The sequence below is a fragment of the Oncorhynchus mykiss genome, chromosome 11, assembly GCF_013265735.2.
Source record: "Oncorhynchus mykiss isolate Arlee chromosome 11, USDA_OmykA_1.1, whole genome shotgun sequence".
Lineage (NCBI taxonomy): Eukaryota > Metazoa > Chordata > Actinopteri > Salmoniformes > Salmonidae > Oncorhynchus > Oncorhynchus mykiss.
The window spans coordinates 77,581,586-77,600,597 of NC_048575.1; the positions used below are offsets into that span (position 1 = coordinate 77,581,586).

General features: G+C 46.3%; 1 protein-coding gene across 2 annotated transcripts in view; it reads left to right on the forward strand.

The window, feature by feature from the left end:
- ankrd34bb (ankyrin repeat domain 34Bb) overlaps positions 1 to 16,838 on the forward strand; it is a 21,053-nt gene extending 4,215 nt beyond the window's left edge. For both annotated transcript variants that reach the window (XM_036936423.1, XM_036936424.1), the window contains exons 2-6: positions 11,957 to 12,259; positions 12,563 to 12,800; positions 13,051 to 13,451; positions 13,788 to 13,950; positions 14,026 to 16,838. In XM_036936423.1, coding sequence (XP_036792318.1) covers positions 12,057 to 12,259; positions 12,563 to 12,800; positions 13,051 to 13,451; positions 13,788 to 13,950; positions 14,026 to 14,799 — 1,779 coding nt within the window. In that variant the 5' untranslated portion in view covers positions 11,957 to 12,056 and the 3' untranslated portion in view covers positions 14,800 to 16,838. The remainder of the gene's footprint in view (positions 1 to 11,956; positions 12,260 to 12,562; positions 12,801 to 13,050; positions 13,452 to 13,787; positions 13,951 to 14,025) is intronic.
- The last annotated feature ends 2,174 nt before the right edge of the window (positions 16,839 to 19,012 follow it).

Sequence of the window (19,012 nt, forward strand, 5' to 3'; positions counted from 1 at the left end):
GAGGGAGGAGGTCAGAGATCTGGCCGTGTGGTGCCAGGACAACAACTTCTCCCTCAATGTGATCAAGACAAAGGAGATGATTGTGGACTACAGGAAAAGGAGGCCCGAGCACGTCCCCATTCTCATCGACGGGGCTGTAGTGGAGCAGGTTGAGAGCTTCAAGTTCCTTGGTGTCCAAATCAACAACAAACTAGAATGGTCCAAACACACCAAGACAGTCAGGAAGAGGGCACGACAACGCCTATACCCCCTCAGGAGACTGAAAAGATTTATCATGGGGCCTCAGATCCTCAAAAGGTTCTACAGCTTCACCATAGAGGGCATCCTGACTGGTTGCATCACTGGTTGCATCACTGCCTGGTATGGCAACTGCTCGGCCTCCGACTGCTAGGCATCTCAGAGGGTAGTGCGTACAGGCCAGTACATCACTGGGGCCAAGCTTCCTGCAATCCAGGACCTCGATACCAGGCAGTGTCAGAGGAAGGCCCTAAAAATTGTCAAAGACTCCAGCCACCCTAGTCAAAGACTGTTCTCTCTGCTACCGCACAGCAAGCGGTACCGGAGTCTAGGTCCAAGAGGCTTCTTAACAGCTTCTACCCCCAAGCCATAAGACTCCTGAACAGCTAATCAAAGAGCTACCCAGACCCCTCTTTTACGCTGCTGCTACTCTGTTATTATCTATGCATAGTCACTTGAATAACTCTACCTACATGTACATATTACCTCAATTACATCGACTAACCGGTGCCCCCACACATTGACTCTGTACCGATACCCCCTGTATATAATCTCGCTATTGTTATTTTACTGCTGCTCTTTCATTATTATTATGTATTTATTTATTCTTCAAACTTCTTAAAGCATTGTTGGTTTAAGGGCTTGCAAATAAGCATTTTACTGTTAGATTTACACCTGTTGTATTCGGCGCATGTGATAGCCCTTTAAGTCCTACAACAATAGTATCCGTGGTCCTCAGAGCTGACATGTTGGCTTCGTGTCACAGACTTCGTTACCTGTTGGTTCCCATGCTTCCTCAGTCACTCGGTTACGGTAGTTGGCAGACACTAACCCCTCTACTTCAATACAAAAAGCAGCTGAATGGAGCGCATTTTTTTATCCATCCTTCCACCTACATCTTACCTGTTGAAATGATCAAACACTGCGATGATGAATACACACACAAACACACACGTATTCTCTCTCTCGCGCTCTAAAAGTCAGTTGCTATGGTAGCAACAGAAACACAAGGCCAAGCAGACAACGAGTTTGTGTTGCATACCGTCATTTTCAGTTGTTTGTCGTAGGTTTACATACACCTTAGACAAATACATTTAAACTCAGTTTTTCACAATTCCTGACATGTAAATCTTAGTAAATATTCCCTGTCTAAGGTCAGTTAGGATCACCAATTTATTTTAAGAATGTGAAATGTCAGAATAATAGTAGAGAGAATGATTTAGCTTTCATTTCTTTCATCACATTCCCAGTGGGTCAGAAGTTTACATACACTCAATTAGTATTTGGTAGCATTGCCTTTAAATTGTTTAACTTGGGTCAAATGTTTCGGGTAGACTTCCACAAGCTTCCCACAATAAGTTGGGTGAATGTTGGCCCATTCCTCCTGACAGAGCTGGTGTAACTGAGTCAGGTTTGTAGGCCTCCTTGCTCACACACGCTTTTTCAGTTCTGCCCACAAATGTTCTATTGGATTGAGGTCAGGGCTTTGTGATGGCCACTCCAATGCCTTGACTTTGTTGTCCTTAAGCCATTTTGCCACAACTTTGGAAGTATGCTTGGGGTCATTGTCCATTTGGAAGACCCATTGCGACAAAACTTTAACTTCCTGACTGATGTCTTGAGATGTTGCTTCAATATATCCACATAATTGTCCTTCCTCATGATGCCATCTACAGTGCCTTGCGAAAGTATTCGGCCCCCTTGAACTTTGCGACCTTTTGCCACATTTCAGGCTTCAAACATAAAGATATAAAACTGTATTTTTTTGTGAAGAATCAACAACAAGTGGGACACAATCATGAAGTGGAACGACATTTATTAGATATTTCAAACTTTTTTAACAAATCAAAAACTGAAAAATTGGGCATGCAAAATTATTCAGCCCCTTAAGTTAATACTTTGTAGCGCCACCTTTTGCTGCGATTACAGCTGTAAGTCGCTTGGGGTATGTCTCTATCAGTTTTGCACATCGAGAGACTGAAATGTTTTCCCATTCCTCCTTGCAAAACAGCTCGAGCTCAGTGAGGTTGGATGGAGAGCATTTGTGAACAGCAGTTTTCAGTTCTTTCCACAGATTCTCGATTGGATTCAGGTCTGGACTTTGACTTGGCCATTCTAACACCTGGATATGTTTATTTTTGAACCATTCCATTGTAGATTTTGCTTTATGTTTTGGATCATTGTCTTGTTGGAAGACAAATCTCCGTCCCAGTCTTAGGTCGTTTGCAGACTCCATCAGGTTTTCTTCCAGAATGGTCCTGTATTTGGCTCCATCCATCTTCCCATCAATTTTAACCATCTTCCCTGTCCCTGCTGAAGAAAAGCAGGCCCAAACCATGATGCTGCCACCACCATGTTTGACAGTGGGGATGGTGTGTTCAGCTGTGTTGCTTTTACGCCAAACATAACGTTTTGCATTGTTGCCAAAAAGTTCCATTTTGGTTTCATCTGACCAGAGCACCTTCTTCCACATGTTTGGTGTGTCTCCCAGGTGGCTTGTGGCAAACTTTAAACAACACTTTTTATGGATATCTTTAAGAAATGGCTTTCTTCTTGCCACTCTTCCATAAAGGCCAGATTTGTGCAATATACGACTGATTGTTGTCCTATGGACAGAGTCTCCCACCTCAGCTGTAGATCTCTGCAGTTCATCCAGAGTGATCATGGGCCTCTTGGCTGCATCTCTAATCAGTCTTCTCCTTGTATGAGCTGAAAGTTTAGAGGGACGGCCAGGTCTTGGGAGATTTGCAGTGGTCTGATACTCCTTACATTTCAATATTATCGCCTGCACAGTGCTCCTTGGGATGTTTAAAGCTTGGGAAATCTTTTTGTATCCAAACTTCTTCACAACAGTATCTCGAACCTGCCTGGTGTGTTCCTTGTTCTTCATGATGCTCTCTGCGCTTTTAACGGACCTCTGAGACTATCACAGTGCAGGTGCATTTATACGGAGACTTGATTACACACAGGTGGATTGTATTTATCATCATTAGTCATTTAGGTCAACATTGGATCATTCAGAGATCCTCACTGAACTTCTGGAGAGAGTTTGCTGCACTGAAAGTAAAGGGGCTGAATAATTTTGCACGCCCAATTTTTCAGTTTTTGATTTGTTAAAAAAGTTTGAAATATCCAATAAATGTCGTTCCACTTCATGATTGTGTCCCACTTGTTGTTGATTCTTCACAAAAAAATACAGTTTTATATCTTTATGTTTGAAGCCTGAAATGTGGCAAAAGGTCGCAAAGTTCAAGGGGGCCGAATACTTTCGCAAGGCACTGTATTTTGTGAAGTACACCAGTCCCTCCTGCGGCAAAGCACCCCCGCAACATGATGCTGCCACCCCCGTGCTTCACGGATGGGATGGTGTTCTTCGGCTTGCAAGCCTCCCCCTTTTTCTTCCAAACATAACGATGGTCATTATGGCCAAACAGTTCTATTTTTGTTTCATCAGACCAGAGGACATTTTTCCAAAAAGTATGATCTTTGTCCCCATGTGCAGTTGCAAACCGTAGTCTGGCTTTTTTATGGCGGTTTTGGAGCAGTGGCTTCTTCCTTGCTGAGTGGCCTTTCAGGTCATGTAAATATAGGACTTGTTTTACTGTGGATATAGATACTTTTGTAACCGTTTCCTCCAGCATCTTCTCAAGGTCCTTTGCTGTTGTTCTGGGATTGATTTGCACTTTTCGCACCAAAGTACGTTCATCTTTAGAAGACAGAACGCGTCTCCTTCCTGAGCAGCATGACGGCTGCGTGGTCCCACGGTGTTTATACTTGCATACTATTGGTGGTACAGATGAGCGTGGTACCTTCAGGCATTTGGAAATTGCTCCCGAGGATGAACCAGACTTGTGGAGGTCTACAGTTTTTTTTCTGAGGTCTTGGCTGATTTCTTTTGATTTTCCCATGATGTGGCAAAGAGGCACTGGGTTTGAAGGTAGGCCTTGAAATACATCCACAGGCACAACTCAAATTGACTCAAATGATGTCAATTTGCCTATCAGAAGCTTCCAAAGCCATGACATAATTGTCTGGAATTTTCCAAGCTGTTTAAAGGCACAGTCAACGTAGTGTATGTAAACTTCTGACCCACTGGAATTGTGATGCAGTGATTTATAAGTGAAATAATCTGTCATGCACGAAGTAGATGTCCTAACCGACTTGCCAAAACTATAGTTTGTTAATTAACAAGAAATTTGTGGAGTGGTTGAAAAATGAGTTATAATGACTCCAACCTAAGTGTAAGTAAACTTCCGACTTCCGGCTTCAGTGTTGCATAACGTCATATAGTCACTCTAGGAGCTTGTAGTCACTCTAGGAGCATATAGTCACTCTAGGAACATATAGTCAATCTAGGAACATATAGTCACTCTAGGAACATATAGTCACTCTAGGAACATATAGTCACTCTAGGAGCTTGTAGTCACTCTAGGAGCATATAGTCACTCTAGGAACATATAGTCACTCTAGGAACATATAGTCACTCTAGGAACATATAGTCACTCTAGGAGCTTGTAGTCACTCTAGGAACATATAGTCACTCTAGGAACATATAGTCACTCTAGGAACATATAGTCACTCTAGGAACATATAGTCACTCTAGGAGCTTCAGTGTTGCATAACTCGCACAAACACACACACATACATACATACACACACACACACGCACAAACACACACGCACAAACACACACACAAACACATACACATACACACTCGCACAAACACACACACACAAACACACGCACAAACCCACCCACAAGTACAAACACACACAAACACGCACAAACACACACACGCAAAAACACACACACAAACACACACACACACACACACAAACACACACACGCACAAACACCGGTCCCTCAAACCGAGCAGAGGTCGTCAGTGTTGTATAACATGTTGCGTCTTGTCTGTTAAGTGTCTTCCTCTTGTCCAGGTACCAAGGACAAAAAAACAGGCCCTTTCCAATAGGCTCTTGAATATGAGACATGCGTCAGTGTATTGCACAAGATTTTCCCAACTCCGGAGGAACTCATGCCTTCTGAGCCTGTTTGTAGACAGACTGAATGGGTTTTAATGTTGTACAGCAAGCTTGGGCCCAACTAGTCAAGCAGTATGTTAGGTGGGGGAGTTTCATAGCATTGAAGTACTGTTTCACTGCCCCTGTAGTCAAACAATTCTGTATGAATCGGAAATTAGCAAGGTTGAATTTGGTTACCTTTATCACCTACTTATTTTTAAATTGTTGGAATCAGGTATAATGCCGTGGTACTTGAAATCAAATACCACCTGGAGCTTCTCCTCGGACACACAGACATCTGTCTCAGTCAGTAGCATCAGATACCAGCTGGAGCTTCTCCTCGGACACACAGACATCTGTCTCAGTCAGTAGCATCAGATACCACCTGGAGCTTCTCACCTGACACACAGACATCTGTCTCAGTCAGTAGCATCAGTTGCCCTCTTTGTGAAGAACATGCAGACAGTTTTATTCACATTGAGATGCAAACATCAGTCACTGAGCCACTTTGTAACCTGGACCATTACAGTAGTGAGTTCTTGTGCAGCTTGTTGTTTGCTCTTTACATGCACATATATCACTGTGTTACGGTGAGTGAATGAGGACCCAAAAGCGAACTAACTTAAACAGAGCTTCTTTAATAACCAAACATAGGTAGGCTCAAATAGACCGGCAGATTCCGACAGGACAAGGTTACAGCAAACATGACGATAGTCTGGTTCAGGCATGAAACACAACAAACAAGAATCCGACAAGGACAGGAACAAAAACAGAGAGAGATATAGGGACCTAATCAGAGGGAAAAAGGGAACAGGTGGGAAACGGGGTGAATGGGTAGTTAGGAGGAGACAAGGCACAGCTGGGGGAAAGAGGGGGAGAAAAGGTAACCTAACAACGACCAGCAGAGGGAGACAGGGTGAAGGGAAAGGACAGAAACACACAACATGACAATACATGACAGTACCCCCCCACTCACCGAGCGCCTCCTGGCGCACTCGAGGAGGAAACCTGGCGGCAACGGAGGAAATCCTCAATCAGCGCACGGTCCAGCACGTCCCGAGAGGGAACCCAACTCCTCTCCTCAGGACCGTACCCCTCCCAATCAACGAGGTACTGGTGACCACGGCCCCGAGGACGCATGTCCAAAATCCTGCGGACCCTGTAGATGGGTGCGCCCTCGACAAGGATGGGGGGGGGGGGAAGACGAGCGGGGGCGCGAAGAACGGGCTTAATACAGGAGACATGGAAGACCGGGTGGACGCGACGAAGGTATCGCGGAAGAAGAAGTCGAACTGCGACAGGATTAATGACCCGAGAAATACGGAACGGACCAATGAACCGCGGGGTCAACTTGCGAGAAGCCGTCTTAAGGGGAAGGTTCTGAGTGGAGAGCCAAACTCTCTGACCGCGACAATATCTAGGACTCTTAGTTCTACGCTTATTAGCAGCCCTCACAGTCTGCGTCCTATAACGGCAAAGTGCAGACCTGACCCTCTTCCAGGTGCGCTCGCAACGTTGGACAAAAGCCTGAGCGGAGGGGACGCTGGACTCGGCGAACTGAGATGAGAACAGCGGAGGCTGGTACCCGAGGCTACTCTGAAAAGGAGATAGCCCGGTCGCAGACGAAGGAAGCGAGTTGTGGGCGTATTCTGCCCAGGGGAGCTGTTCTGACCAAGACGCAGGGTTGCGAAAAGAAAGACTGCGTAAGATGCGACCAATAGTCTGATTGGCCCGTTCTGCTTGACCGTTAGACTGGGGGTGAAAGCCGGAAGAGAGACTGACGGAAGCCCCAATCAAACGGCAAAACTCCCTCCAAAATTGAGACGTGAATTGCGGACCTCTGTCCGAAACGACGTCTGACGGAAGGCCATGAATTCTGAAAACATTCTCGATGATGATTTGTGCCGTCTCTTTAGCAGAAGGAAGCTTAGCAAGGGGAATGAAATGAGCCGCCTTAGAGAACCTATCGACAACCGTAAGAATAACAGTCTTCCCCGCTGACGAAGGCAGTCCGGTGACAAAATCTAAGGCGATGTGAGACCACGGTCGAGAGGGAATGGGAAGCGGCCTGAGACGGCCGGCAGGAGGGGAGTTACCGGACTTAGTCTGCGCGCAGACCGAACAAGCAGCCACGAAACGACGCGTGTCATGCTCCCGGGTGGGCCACCAAAAACGCTGGCGAATGGAAGCAAGCGTACCCCGAACGCCAGGGTGGCCGGCTAACTTGGCAGAGTGAGCCCACTGAAGAACGGCCAGACGAGTAGGAACGGGAACGAAAAGAAGGTTCCTAGGACAAGCGCGCGGCGACGGAGTGTGAGTGAGCGCTTGCTTTACCTGCCTCTCAATTCCCCAGACAGTCAACCCGACAACACGCCCCTCAGGGAGAATCCCCTCGGGGTCAGTGGAGGCTACTGAAGAACTGAAGAGACGAGATAAAGCATCAGGCTTGGTGTTCTTAGAGCCCGGACGATAAGAAATCACGAACTCGAAACGAGCGAAAAACAGCGCCCAACGCGCCTGACGCGCATTAAGTCGTTTGGCAGAACGGATGTACTCAAGGTTCCTATGGTCAGTCCAAACGACAAAAGGAACGGTCGCCCCCTCCAACCACTGTCGCCATTCGCCTAGGGCTAACCGGATGGCGAGCAGTTCGCGGTTTCCCACATCATAGTTACGTTCCGACGGCGACAGGCGATGAGAAAAATACGCGCATGGGTGGACCTTGTCGTCAGAGAGGGAGCGCTGAGAAAGAATGGCTCCCACGCCCACCTCTGACGCGTCAACCTCGACAACGAACTGTCTAGAGACGTCAGGTGTAACAAGGATAGGAGCGGATGTAAAACGATTCTTGAGGAGATCAAAAGCTCCCTGGGCGGAAACGGACCACTTAAAGCACGTCTTGACAGAAGTAAGGGCTGTGAGAGGAGCTGCCACCTGACCGAAATTACGGATGAAACGACGATAGAAGTTCGCGAAGCCGAGAAAGCGCTGCAGCTCGACGCGTGACTTAGGGGCGGGCCAATCAATGACAGCTTGGACCTTAGCGGGATCCATCTTAATGCCTTCAGCGGAAATAACAGAACCGAGAAATGTGACGGAGGAGGCATGAAAAGTGCACTTCTCAGCCTTCACAAAAAGACAATTCTCTAAAAGGCGCTGGAGGACACGTCGAACGTGCTGAAGATGAATCTGGAGTGACGGTGAAAAAATCAGGATATCGTCAAGGTAAACGAAAACAAAGATGTTCAGCATGTCTCTCAGGACATCATTGACTAATGCCTGAAAGACAGCTGGAGCGTTAGCGAGGCCGAAAGGAAGAACCCGGTATTCAAAGTGCCCTAACGGAGTGTTAAACGCCGTCTTCCACTCGTCCCCCTCCCTGATGCGCACGAGATGGTAAGCGTTACGAAGGTCCAACTTAGTGAAAAACCTGGCTCCCTGCAGGATCTCGAAGGCTGAAGACATAAGAGGAAGCGGATAACGATTCTTAACTGTTATGTCATTCAGCCCTCGATAATCTATGCAGGGGCGCAGAGACCCGTCCTTCTTCTTGACAAAAAAAAACCCCGCTCCGGCGGGAGAGGAGGAGGGGACTATGGTACCGGCGTCAAGAGCTACAGACAAATAATCCTCGAGAGCCTTACGTTCGGGAGCCGACAGAGAGTATAGTCTACCCCGGGGGGGAGTGGTTCCCGGAAGGAGATCAATACTACAATCATACGACCGGTGTGGAGGAAGAGAGGTGGCCCTGGACCGACTGAACACCGTGCGCAGATCGTGATATTCCTCCGGCACCCCTGTCAAATCACCAGGCTCCTCCTGTGAAGAAGAGACAGAGGAAACAGGAGGGATAGCAGACATTAAACATTTCACATGACAAGAGACGTTCCAGGAGAGGATAGAATTACTAGACCAATTAATGGAAGGATTATGACAAACTAGCCAGGGATGGCCCAAAACAACAGGTGTAAAAGGTGAACGAAAAATCAAAAAAGAAATGGTTTCGCTATGATTACCAGAAACAGTGAGGGTTAAAGGTAGCGTCTCACGCTGAATCCTGGGGAGAGGACTACCATCCAGGGCGAACAAGGCCGTGGACTCCCTTAACTGTCTGAGAGGAATGTCATGTTCCCGAGCCCAGGTCTCGTCCATAAAACAGCCCTCCGCCCCAGAGTCTATTAAGGCACTGCAGGAAGCTGACGAACCGGTCCAGCGTAGATGGACCGACAAGGTAGTGCAGGATCTTGAAGGAGAGACAGGAGTAGTAGCGCTCACCAGTAGCCCTCCGCTTACTGATGAGCTCTGGCTTTTACTGGACATGAAGTGACAAAATGACCAGCAGAACCGCAATAGAGACAGAGGCGGTTGGTGATTCTCCGTTCCCTCTCCTTAGTCGAGACGCGGATACCTCCCAGCTGCATAGGCTCAGCTCCCGAGCCGGCAGAGGAAGATGGTAGTGATGCGGAGAGGGGGGCAACGGAGAACGCGAGCTCCTTTCCACGAGCTCGGTGACGAAGATCAACCCGTCGCTCAATGCGAATAGCGAGTTCAATCAAGGAATCCACGCTGGAAGGAACCTCCCGGGAGAGAATCTCATCCTTTACCTCTGCGCGGAGACCCTCCAGAAGACGAGCGAGCAAAGCCGGCTCGTTCCAGCCACTGGAGGCAGCAAGAGTGCGAAACTCAATAGAGTAGTCTGTTATGGATCGATTGCCTTGACATAGGGAAGACAGGACCCTGGAAGCCTCCTCCCCAAAAACAGATCGATCAAAAACCCGTATCATCTCCTCCTTAAAGTCCTGATACTGGTTAGTACACTCAGCCCTTGCCTCCCAGATTGCCGTGCCCCACTCACGAGCCCGTCCAGTAAGGAGAGATATGACGTAGGCGACACGAGCAGTGCTCCTGGCGTAAGTGTTGGGCTGGAGAGAAAACACAATATCACACTGGGTGAGGAACGAGCGGCATTCAGTGGGCTCCCCAGAGTAACACGGCGGGTTATTGATTCTGGGCTCCGGAGATTCGAAAGCCCTGGAAGTGGCCGGTGGATCGAGGCGGAGATGGTGAACCTGTTCTGTGAGGTTGGAGACTTGGGTGGCCAGGGTCTCAACGGCATGTCGAGCAGCAGACAATTCCTGCTCGTGTCTGCCTAGCATCGCTCCCTGGATCTCGACGGCTGAGTGGAGAGGGTCCGAAGTCGCTGGGTCCATTCTTGGTCGGATTCTTCTGTTACGGTGAGTGAATGAGGACCCAAAAGCGAACTAACTTAAACAGAGCTTCTTTAATAACCAAACATAGGTAGGCTCAGATAGACCGGCAGATTCCGACAGGACAAGGTTACAGCAAACATGACGATAGTCTGGTTCAGGCATGAAACACAACAAACAAGAATCCGACAAGGACAGGAACAAAAACAGAGAGAGATATAGGGACCTAATCAGAGGGAAAAAGGGAACAGGTGGGAAACGGGGTGAATGGGTAGTTAGGAGGAGACAAGGCACAGCTGGGGGAAAGAGGGGGAGAAAAGGTAACCTAACAACGACCAGCAGAGGGAGACAGGGTGAAGGGAAAGGACAGAAACACACAACATGACAATACATGACACACTGTATCATCTGCATACATTTGAACTTCAGACCCAGTACAGACAGAAGGCAGATCATTAATGTACAGGCTGAACAGGAGGGGCCCCAGTACTGACCCTTGGGGCACTCCCACATCATAGCTGAGAGTAGGAGACGGCTCATTGATCACTCTGACACACTGGGTTTTTCCTTCAAGGTATGACTTCATCCATCTGATGGCTTAGGGGGAAACATTGAACTTGAACAGTTTTGTGATGAGAACCTCATGGTTAATAGTGTCTAGAAACACAGCCATCAGAGGTTTTGACAATGAAGAGGAGAGACTGTAGGTGAGCAGGACATCATGAGTGGTCCAAGGCAGTATCAATCCATCCTGTGTTGTCCAAGGCAGTGTCAATACATCATGTGTTGTCCAAGGCAGTATCAATACATCCTGTGTTGTCCAAGACAGTATCAATACATCCTGTGTTGGCCAAGACAGTATCAATACATCTTGTGTTGTCCAAGGCAGTGTCAATACATCCTGTGTTGTCCAAGGCAGTATCAATACATCATGTGTGGTCCAAGGCAGTGTCAATACATCGTGAGTGGTCCAAGGCAGTGTCAATACATCCTGTATTGTCCAAGGCAGTGTCAATACATCCTGTGTGGTCCTAGACAGTGTCAATACATCCTGTGTTGTCCAAGACAGTATCAATACATCCTGTGTTGTCCAAGGCAGTATCAATACATCCTGTGTGGTCCAAGGCAGTGTCAATACATCCTGTGTTGTCCAAGGCAGTGTCAATACATCCTGTGTGGTCCAAGGCAGTATCAATACATCATGAGTGGTCCAAGGCAGTGTCAATACATCCTGTGTGGTCCAAGGCAGTGTCAATACATCCTGTGTGGTCCAAGGCAGTATCAATACATCATGAGTGGTCCAAGGCAATACATCCTGTGTTGTCCAAGTCAGTGTCAATTCATCAAAGCGCACTAAGGTTGGGCAACTCTGCTCCTCTGGGCCCTTCTGTCTTTCTTTCAAATCAGCGTTAGGTTTAGACCTGGGTTATCTTGTGCTCAAATACTGTTGTCTGGATTATTTAGTGACCTGTCCATTTGTATTCCCACAGGGCCTTGAAAAAATTGCATATACATAAATTACAGATGACCCTATAAGAAACAGTACAGGTACCTGCATTAGCGTGACCTTTCACCTTTAACCCTGCTGTCATGGAAGACGCGATGTTGGTGCGTACGGACGGGAATTCTCTGCTCAAGGCTGTGTTCCTGAGCCGACTGCGTCTGACACGCCTGCTGCTGGAGGGAGGTGCTTACATCAACGAGAGCAACGAGCGCGGCGAGACGCCCCTGATGGTGGCGTGCAGGACGCGCCACACGGACGCACAAAGCGTGCCCAAACACAAGATGGTTCGGTACGTTAACGAAGTAGGAACACCGCTCAGCAGAGCAGGAGTGTCCAAATGGGCCAGTGCAGGCTTTTACTACATACAGTTAAACAGCCAAAATAGTTACACACCTGACTTAACACAGTTTGTATTGAAGACTATGATTGGATAATTAGTTAAATCAGGTGCTATGGCTGGAGCAAAATCCTGCACCAAAAACGTCCCTTAATGAATAATCTTGGCCACCAATGGCCTGCCGTAGTGTCCATAAGACCCTGTACCTCCCCTTCAGGTGTTTCCGCAAGGTATTGATCAACATTACATCAACAGGTATCTGCTGGAGAGCGGAGCTGACCCAAATATCCAGGACAAGACCGGTAAGACGGCCCTGATGCATGCCTGTTTGGAACAGGCGGGGGCAGAGGTCCTCTCTCTACTGCTGGGGAGTGGAGCTGACCCCAGCCTGGACGACCACTCTGGCTTCTCAGCACTGGTCTATGCCGTCAACGCAGGGGACAACGAGGCCCTGAGAGTCCTACTGGATGCCTGCAAGGCCAAGGGCAAGGAGGTAAGGATGTGGGTTTGATTCCGCTTGGAAGGGTTGCAAAATTCTGGTAACTTCCCCAGAAATCCTGGTTTGAGGTTTCCTGCTGATCTCCTTCTGATTCCTGGAATCCTCCAACCAGGACTTCTGGAAAACCTGGGAATTTTGGGAAAGTAACCAGAGTTTTGCAACCCTTTGCTGGGGCCATCCATTTGCACCCTCTACTAGAAGTGGCTTTGGATTTAAAAAAAACATCTGATGGCCTTTATTACAGGTCATCATCATCACCACGGACAAGCTGCCGTCAGGACGCCAGATGACCAAGCAGTACCTGAACGTACCCCCGCCTCCCGACCTGGAAGAGCGCCTGCATTTCACCCCTGGCTCTGCTGCCTGCCTCATGTCCCCCTCAGAGATCCAGCTCCGCACCCCTCCACAGGGCACCTCAGCCACTGCCTCACCCCAGCCAGGGAGCCCCCTCCTGGGCCTCAGGGAGCACCACCACCAGGGTGGTGGAACAAACATCTCTGGGTCTGCTGGTTCTGGTTCTTCTCAGCCGGGCTCCCCGACCAGGGACCCTAACTTGTTTCGAGGCCCCGGTCCAGGGGTGGTGAAGCTGTTCCATCCCCAGCGGCTCCACTCTGAACCCTGGCTGCAGCAGAACAAGGCCTCCAGGTAGGTAGCCTAGACTAGGTTAGAGAAGTGGGCCAGCAACTGGAGGGTTACTGGTTTGAATCCTATATCTGTCAGGAAAGAAAATCTGGTCCAGAGTGGGTCGGCAACTGGAGGGTTACCAGTTTGAATCCTATGTCTGTCAGGGAAGAAAATCTGGTCAGGAGTAGATCGACAACTGGAGGGTTGGTGGCATCAGTGTCCTAGATACTATCTCCTGCCCTTGAGCAAGGCGCTTTTTAGCCCCTAAACTGCTCACAGGGAACTACACGAGTAGCTTCCCATTGGTCCAGCCTCTCCAAACAAATATGTATGTGTGTTTTCTTCTTCTTCCTCCAGCCTGACCGAGGAGCTGCTGGACATCACCCCAGAGGAAGAGCTCTCCTTCCGGGTCAACAGCCTGGTCTTCTCTGGGTCCGGAAGGGTGGGGCCCGGGGCACATCCGATCGTCGCCCGCCACCAAAGTATCGACCCCAAGGATGCCACGGGGCTGCTGGAGCAGGTCATGATAATAATAAAATGAATAACTTGTCATGTGCCTGTATAATAATTAATTTGTATATTTTTTCTCTTTCAGGTGATTGAGAGTGACGGATGTGGCGGGGTAGGAGGAAGAGGAGGCCTTAGTAGGAAGATGTCTTACGACAGTGCTGCAGCTTATTCCCACCCAAACCTCCTGCACCGGGGGGACGGAGGAAGCTATGGAGGCTACCCCTGTGGCACCCATGAGCCTGTCCTCCCCGTAAACAAAACCTCTCCAGACTGTTGCCTTCCCAACCTGGCTGTGTCCAGCCTGAGGAATGTGGTTCGCCGCCGCAACATTGGCATAGACCATTACAGCTCTGACTCCCAGCTTCCCCAGTTTGGCAGCCACAGCAGCCATCCAGAGAGTGGAGACTCCTCCAGGGGTGTTGTAGGGGGAACTGAGAAGCGTAAACTGGTCAGTAGTAGATCCTCCACACTGTCGGGCTCCCGGGAGTCCCTGGAGAGTGCTGCCCAGAGAAGAGGTCCTGCAAACCTGGAGAGGAGAGGCTCGGGGGCCCTGCTCCTGGATCACATCTCCCACACCCGTCCGGGGTACCTGCCCCCTCTCAACCCCCACGCACCCATACCTGACATCGGGGTCAGCCCCACCTCAACCTGCCCCAGCCTGAGTGGAAGCACCAAGGCACTGAATCTGAATGGGGGTGTTGCAGGGCTGGGATCAAAGCCTCTTGTCCCCTGTGCTCCTGCCACCCCCAGAGATCTGAAGTCAAAGCAGACACTGCTGAGGAGACACTCCATGCAGACAGAGCAGATTAAACAGCTGTTCAACCTCCAGGAGATAATCCATGCAGACAGAGCAGATTAAACAGCTGTTCAACCTCCAGGAGATAATCCATGCAGACAGAGCAGATTAAACAGCTGTTCAACCTCCAGGAGATAATCCATGCAGACAGAGCAGATTAAACAGCCATTCAACCTCCAGGAGATAATCCATGCAGACAGAGAAGATTAAACAGCTGTTCAACCTCCAGGAGATAATCCATGCAGACAGAGCAGATTAAACAGCTGTTCAACCTCCAGGAGATAATCCATGCAGACAGAGCAGATTAAACAGCCGTTCAACCTCCAGGAGATAATCCATGCAGACAGAGCATATTAAACAGCTGTTCAACCTCCAGGAGACACTCGATGCAGACAGAGCAGATTAAACAGCTGTTCAACCTCCAGGAGACACTCCATGCAGACAGAGCAGATTAAACAGCTGTTCAACCTCCAGGAGACACTCCATGCAGACAGAGCAGATTAAACAGCTGTTCAACCTCCAGGAGACACTCCATGCAGACAGTGAAGATTAAACAGCTGTTCAACCTCCAGGAGATAATCCATGCAGACAGAGCAGATTAAACAGCCGTTCAACCTCCAGGAGATAATCCATGCAGACAGAGCAGATTAAACAGCTGTTCAACCTCCAGGAGATAATCCATGCAGACAGAGCAGATTAAACAGCTGTTCAACCTCCAGGAGATAATCCATGCAGACAGAGCAGATTAAACAGCTGTTCAACCTCCAGGAGACACTCCATGCAGACAGTGCAGATTAAACAGCTGTTCAACCTCCAGGAGATAATCCATGCAGACAGAGCAGATTAAACAGCCGTTCAACCTCCAGGAGATAATCCATGCAGACAGAGCAGATTAAACAGCTGTTCAACCTCCAGGAGATAATCCATGCAGACAGAGCAGATTAAACAGCTGTTCAACCTCCAGGAGCTCTTTCGGCCAATAAGACGAACGATGCTAGACTGATCCCAGATCTGTTTGTGCCGTCTTGGTCCTGTTACTCCTTGGCAAAACAGCACAAACAGTCCTGGGACCAAAAAAAGGTTGCATTTTCTTTGTGTCTGGCTACTGTGTGCTTGGCTGACTGTGATCGCTTCCTATGTCAAGCATTGTTGCTGCTGTGTGACCATGGCATTGTTGCTGCTGTGTGACCATGGCATTGTTGCTGCTGTGTGACCATGACGTCGTGCTGCTGTGTGACCATGGCATTGTTGCTGCTGTGTGACCATGGCATTGTTGCTGCTGTGTGACCATGACGTCGTGCTGCTGTGTGACCATGACATCATGCTGCTGTGTGACCATGACATCATGCTGCTGTGTGACCATGGCGTCATGCTGCTGTGTGACCATGACATCATGCTGCTGTGTGACCATGACATCATGCTGCTGTGTGACCATGACGTCGTTAACAAATAACTACCAGAAGAGTTCTTGCTCATCCCAGCTTTTTCAATGTGCTTAATTACACTTATTTTGCCAACCAGACTTGTCATTCCATCAAGCTCATGAGGGAATAACGATTCAGAGGACCACCTAGCATCAGGACCATTGAGAACATGCCAGGATTAATTAATCGATCGCTCTCCGTTTGAAGCCTGAGATGCAGAAACTGCATGGCACAACAGACAGAAATGCTTTAAAAAATAAAAAATCTATAGTTACAATCGTAATATTATTTTGGGACGATATCACATCGATTCTCTTTGCCTGGTAGCGTTAGCTTGCGCCAGTCGGCTGTGCCAACGCCAAAACTCTATTTTTCATCCCGTAGCTTTGTTCTCCATTGTCTTATTAAATAGTGTTTAAAACAACGTGTTGTCATCACTTTTATTTCCATGACGTCTCATAAAGAATTTCCCCATGGCTCTCTGGTCTCTCTGCAGCAGAGTCGTGGAGGATGGTGGGAGGAGCTAAAAGGTGGACAGGCTCATTGTAATGGCTGGAATTAAATCAATGGTTTACATATGTTTGTGGTTGATACCGTTCCATTAATTCCATTCTAGTCATAACAATGAGCCCGTTCGTCTATAGCTCCTCCCACCAGCTTTCTCTGCAACAGACATATACTGAGTATACAAAACATTAAGAACGGCTCTGTCCATGACAGACTATGATCCCTTATCGATGTCACTAGTTAAATCCACTTCAATCAGTGTAGATGAAGGGGAGGAGACGGGTTAAAGAAGGATTTTTAAGCCTCGAGGCAACTGAGACATGGATTGTATACGTGCGCCATTCAGAGGGTGAATGGGCAAGACAAAAGATTGAAGTGTATTTGAACGGGGGATGGTAGTAGGTGCCAGGGGCACCGGTTTGAGTGTGTTAAGAACTGCAACGCTGCTGGGGTGTTCATGCTCAACAGTTTCCCGTGTGTATCAAGAATGGTCCACTACACAAAGGACATTCAGCCAACTTGACACAACTGTGGGAAGCAATGGAGTCAACATGGGCCAGCATCCATGTGGAACACTTGACACCTTGTAGAGTCCATGATCTGATGAATTGAGGATGTTCTGAGGGCAAAGGGGGGTGCAACTCAATATTAGGAAGGTGTTCTTTATGTTTGGTATACTCAGAGTATAGTGAGCAATGTTTGGGACATAAAAATCGCAATAACATCCTAGTATCGAATCATAATACATATAGAATCATGAGAATCACAATGCATATCGTATCGGCACCTACGTGTCATGATAATATCGTATAGTGAGGTCTCTGCCACATCCCAGCCCTACTTTTAACACATGGAATTAATTGGAATGAACTTTGTTGGAAGCCTTGACTTCTATAAACTCTCTGACAAGAACAGAAGACAGGATCGTCAAAGAGAAGAGGGGCATTCTCTAATTAAATCATTCTCTGACTAAATCATTCTCTAACTAAATCATTCTCTGACTAAATCATTCTCTGACTAAATCATTCTCTAACTAAATCATTCTCTAACTAAATCATTCTCTAACTAAATCATTCTCAAACTAAATCATTCCCTAACTAAATCATTCTCTAACTAAATCATTCTCTAACTAAATCATTCTCTGACTAAATCATTATCTGACTAAATCATTCTCTGACTAAATCATTCTCTAACTAAATCATTCTCTGACTAAATCATTCTCTGACTAAATCAATGACAGACTGAACGGAGTTGGCAAGACAGCATAAACACATCTGGGACTCAAGCGAACTCCTCTGACTGTCGAAGATCAAACTCATTAAGGAAAATGTACGAGTCAAAAGGGAAGAACGAAAAACCAAAAGATGAAAACAAGAAGTTCAAGCTTCTTGATTATAAGGAGCAATGTTCTGCTTTAAAGTGATTAGTAAGAATTTCAGAACATCCAATCATTGTCTTTACATTTTATTCAACAGGGTTGTTTTGTACACCATTTGACGAGGTAGCTGTGTTACCTTTCACGTGTTCTGTTGTGCTCCTTCACTGCTAATTAAATACGTATTTTTAAGCTGAACAGGAAGTTTCAAGGGTGTCATCTTATATATAATGTATTAATATAATGTATTTATACAATATGTATTCATATATAATGTATTAATATAATATAATGTATTAATACAATATGTATTCATAGATAATGTATTAATATAATATAATGTATTAATACAATATGTATTCATAGATAATGTATTAATATAATATGTATTCATAGATAATGTATTAATATAATATGTATTCATAGATCATGTATTAATATAATATGTATTCATATATAATGTATTAATATAATATGTATTCATATATAATGTTTTAATATAATATAATGTATTAATACAATATGTATTCATAGATAATGTATTAATATAATATGTATTCATATGTAATGTATTAATATAATATGTATTCATAGATAATGTATTAATATAATATGTATTCATATATAATGTATTAATATAATATAATGTATTAATACAATATGTATTCATAGATAATGTATTAATATAATATGTATTCATATGTGATGTATTAATATAATATGTATTCATATGTAATGTATTAAAATAATATGTATTCATAGATAATGTATTAATATAATGTATTAATACAATATGTATTCATAGATAATGTATTAATATAATATATATTCATAGATAATGTATTAATATAATATATATTCATAGATAATGTATTCATATGTAATGTATTAATATAATATGTATTCATATGTAATGTATTAATATATGTATTCATATAATACAATGTATTAATATAATATGTATTCATAT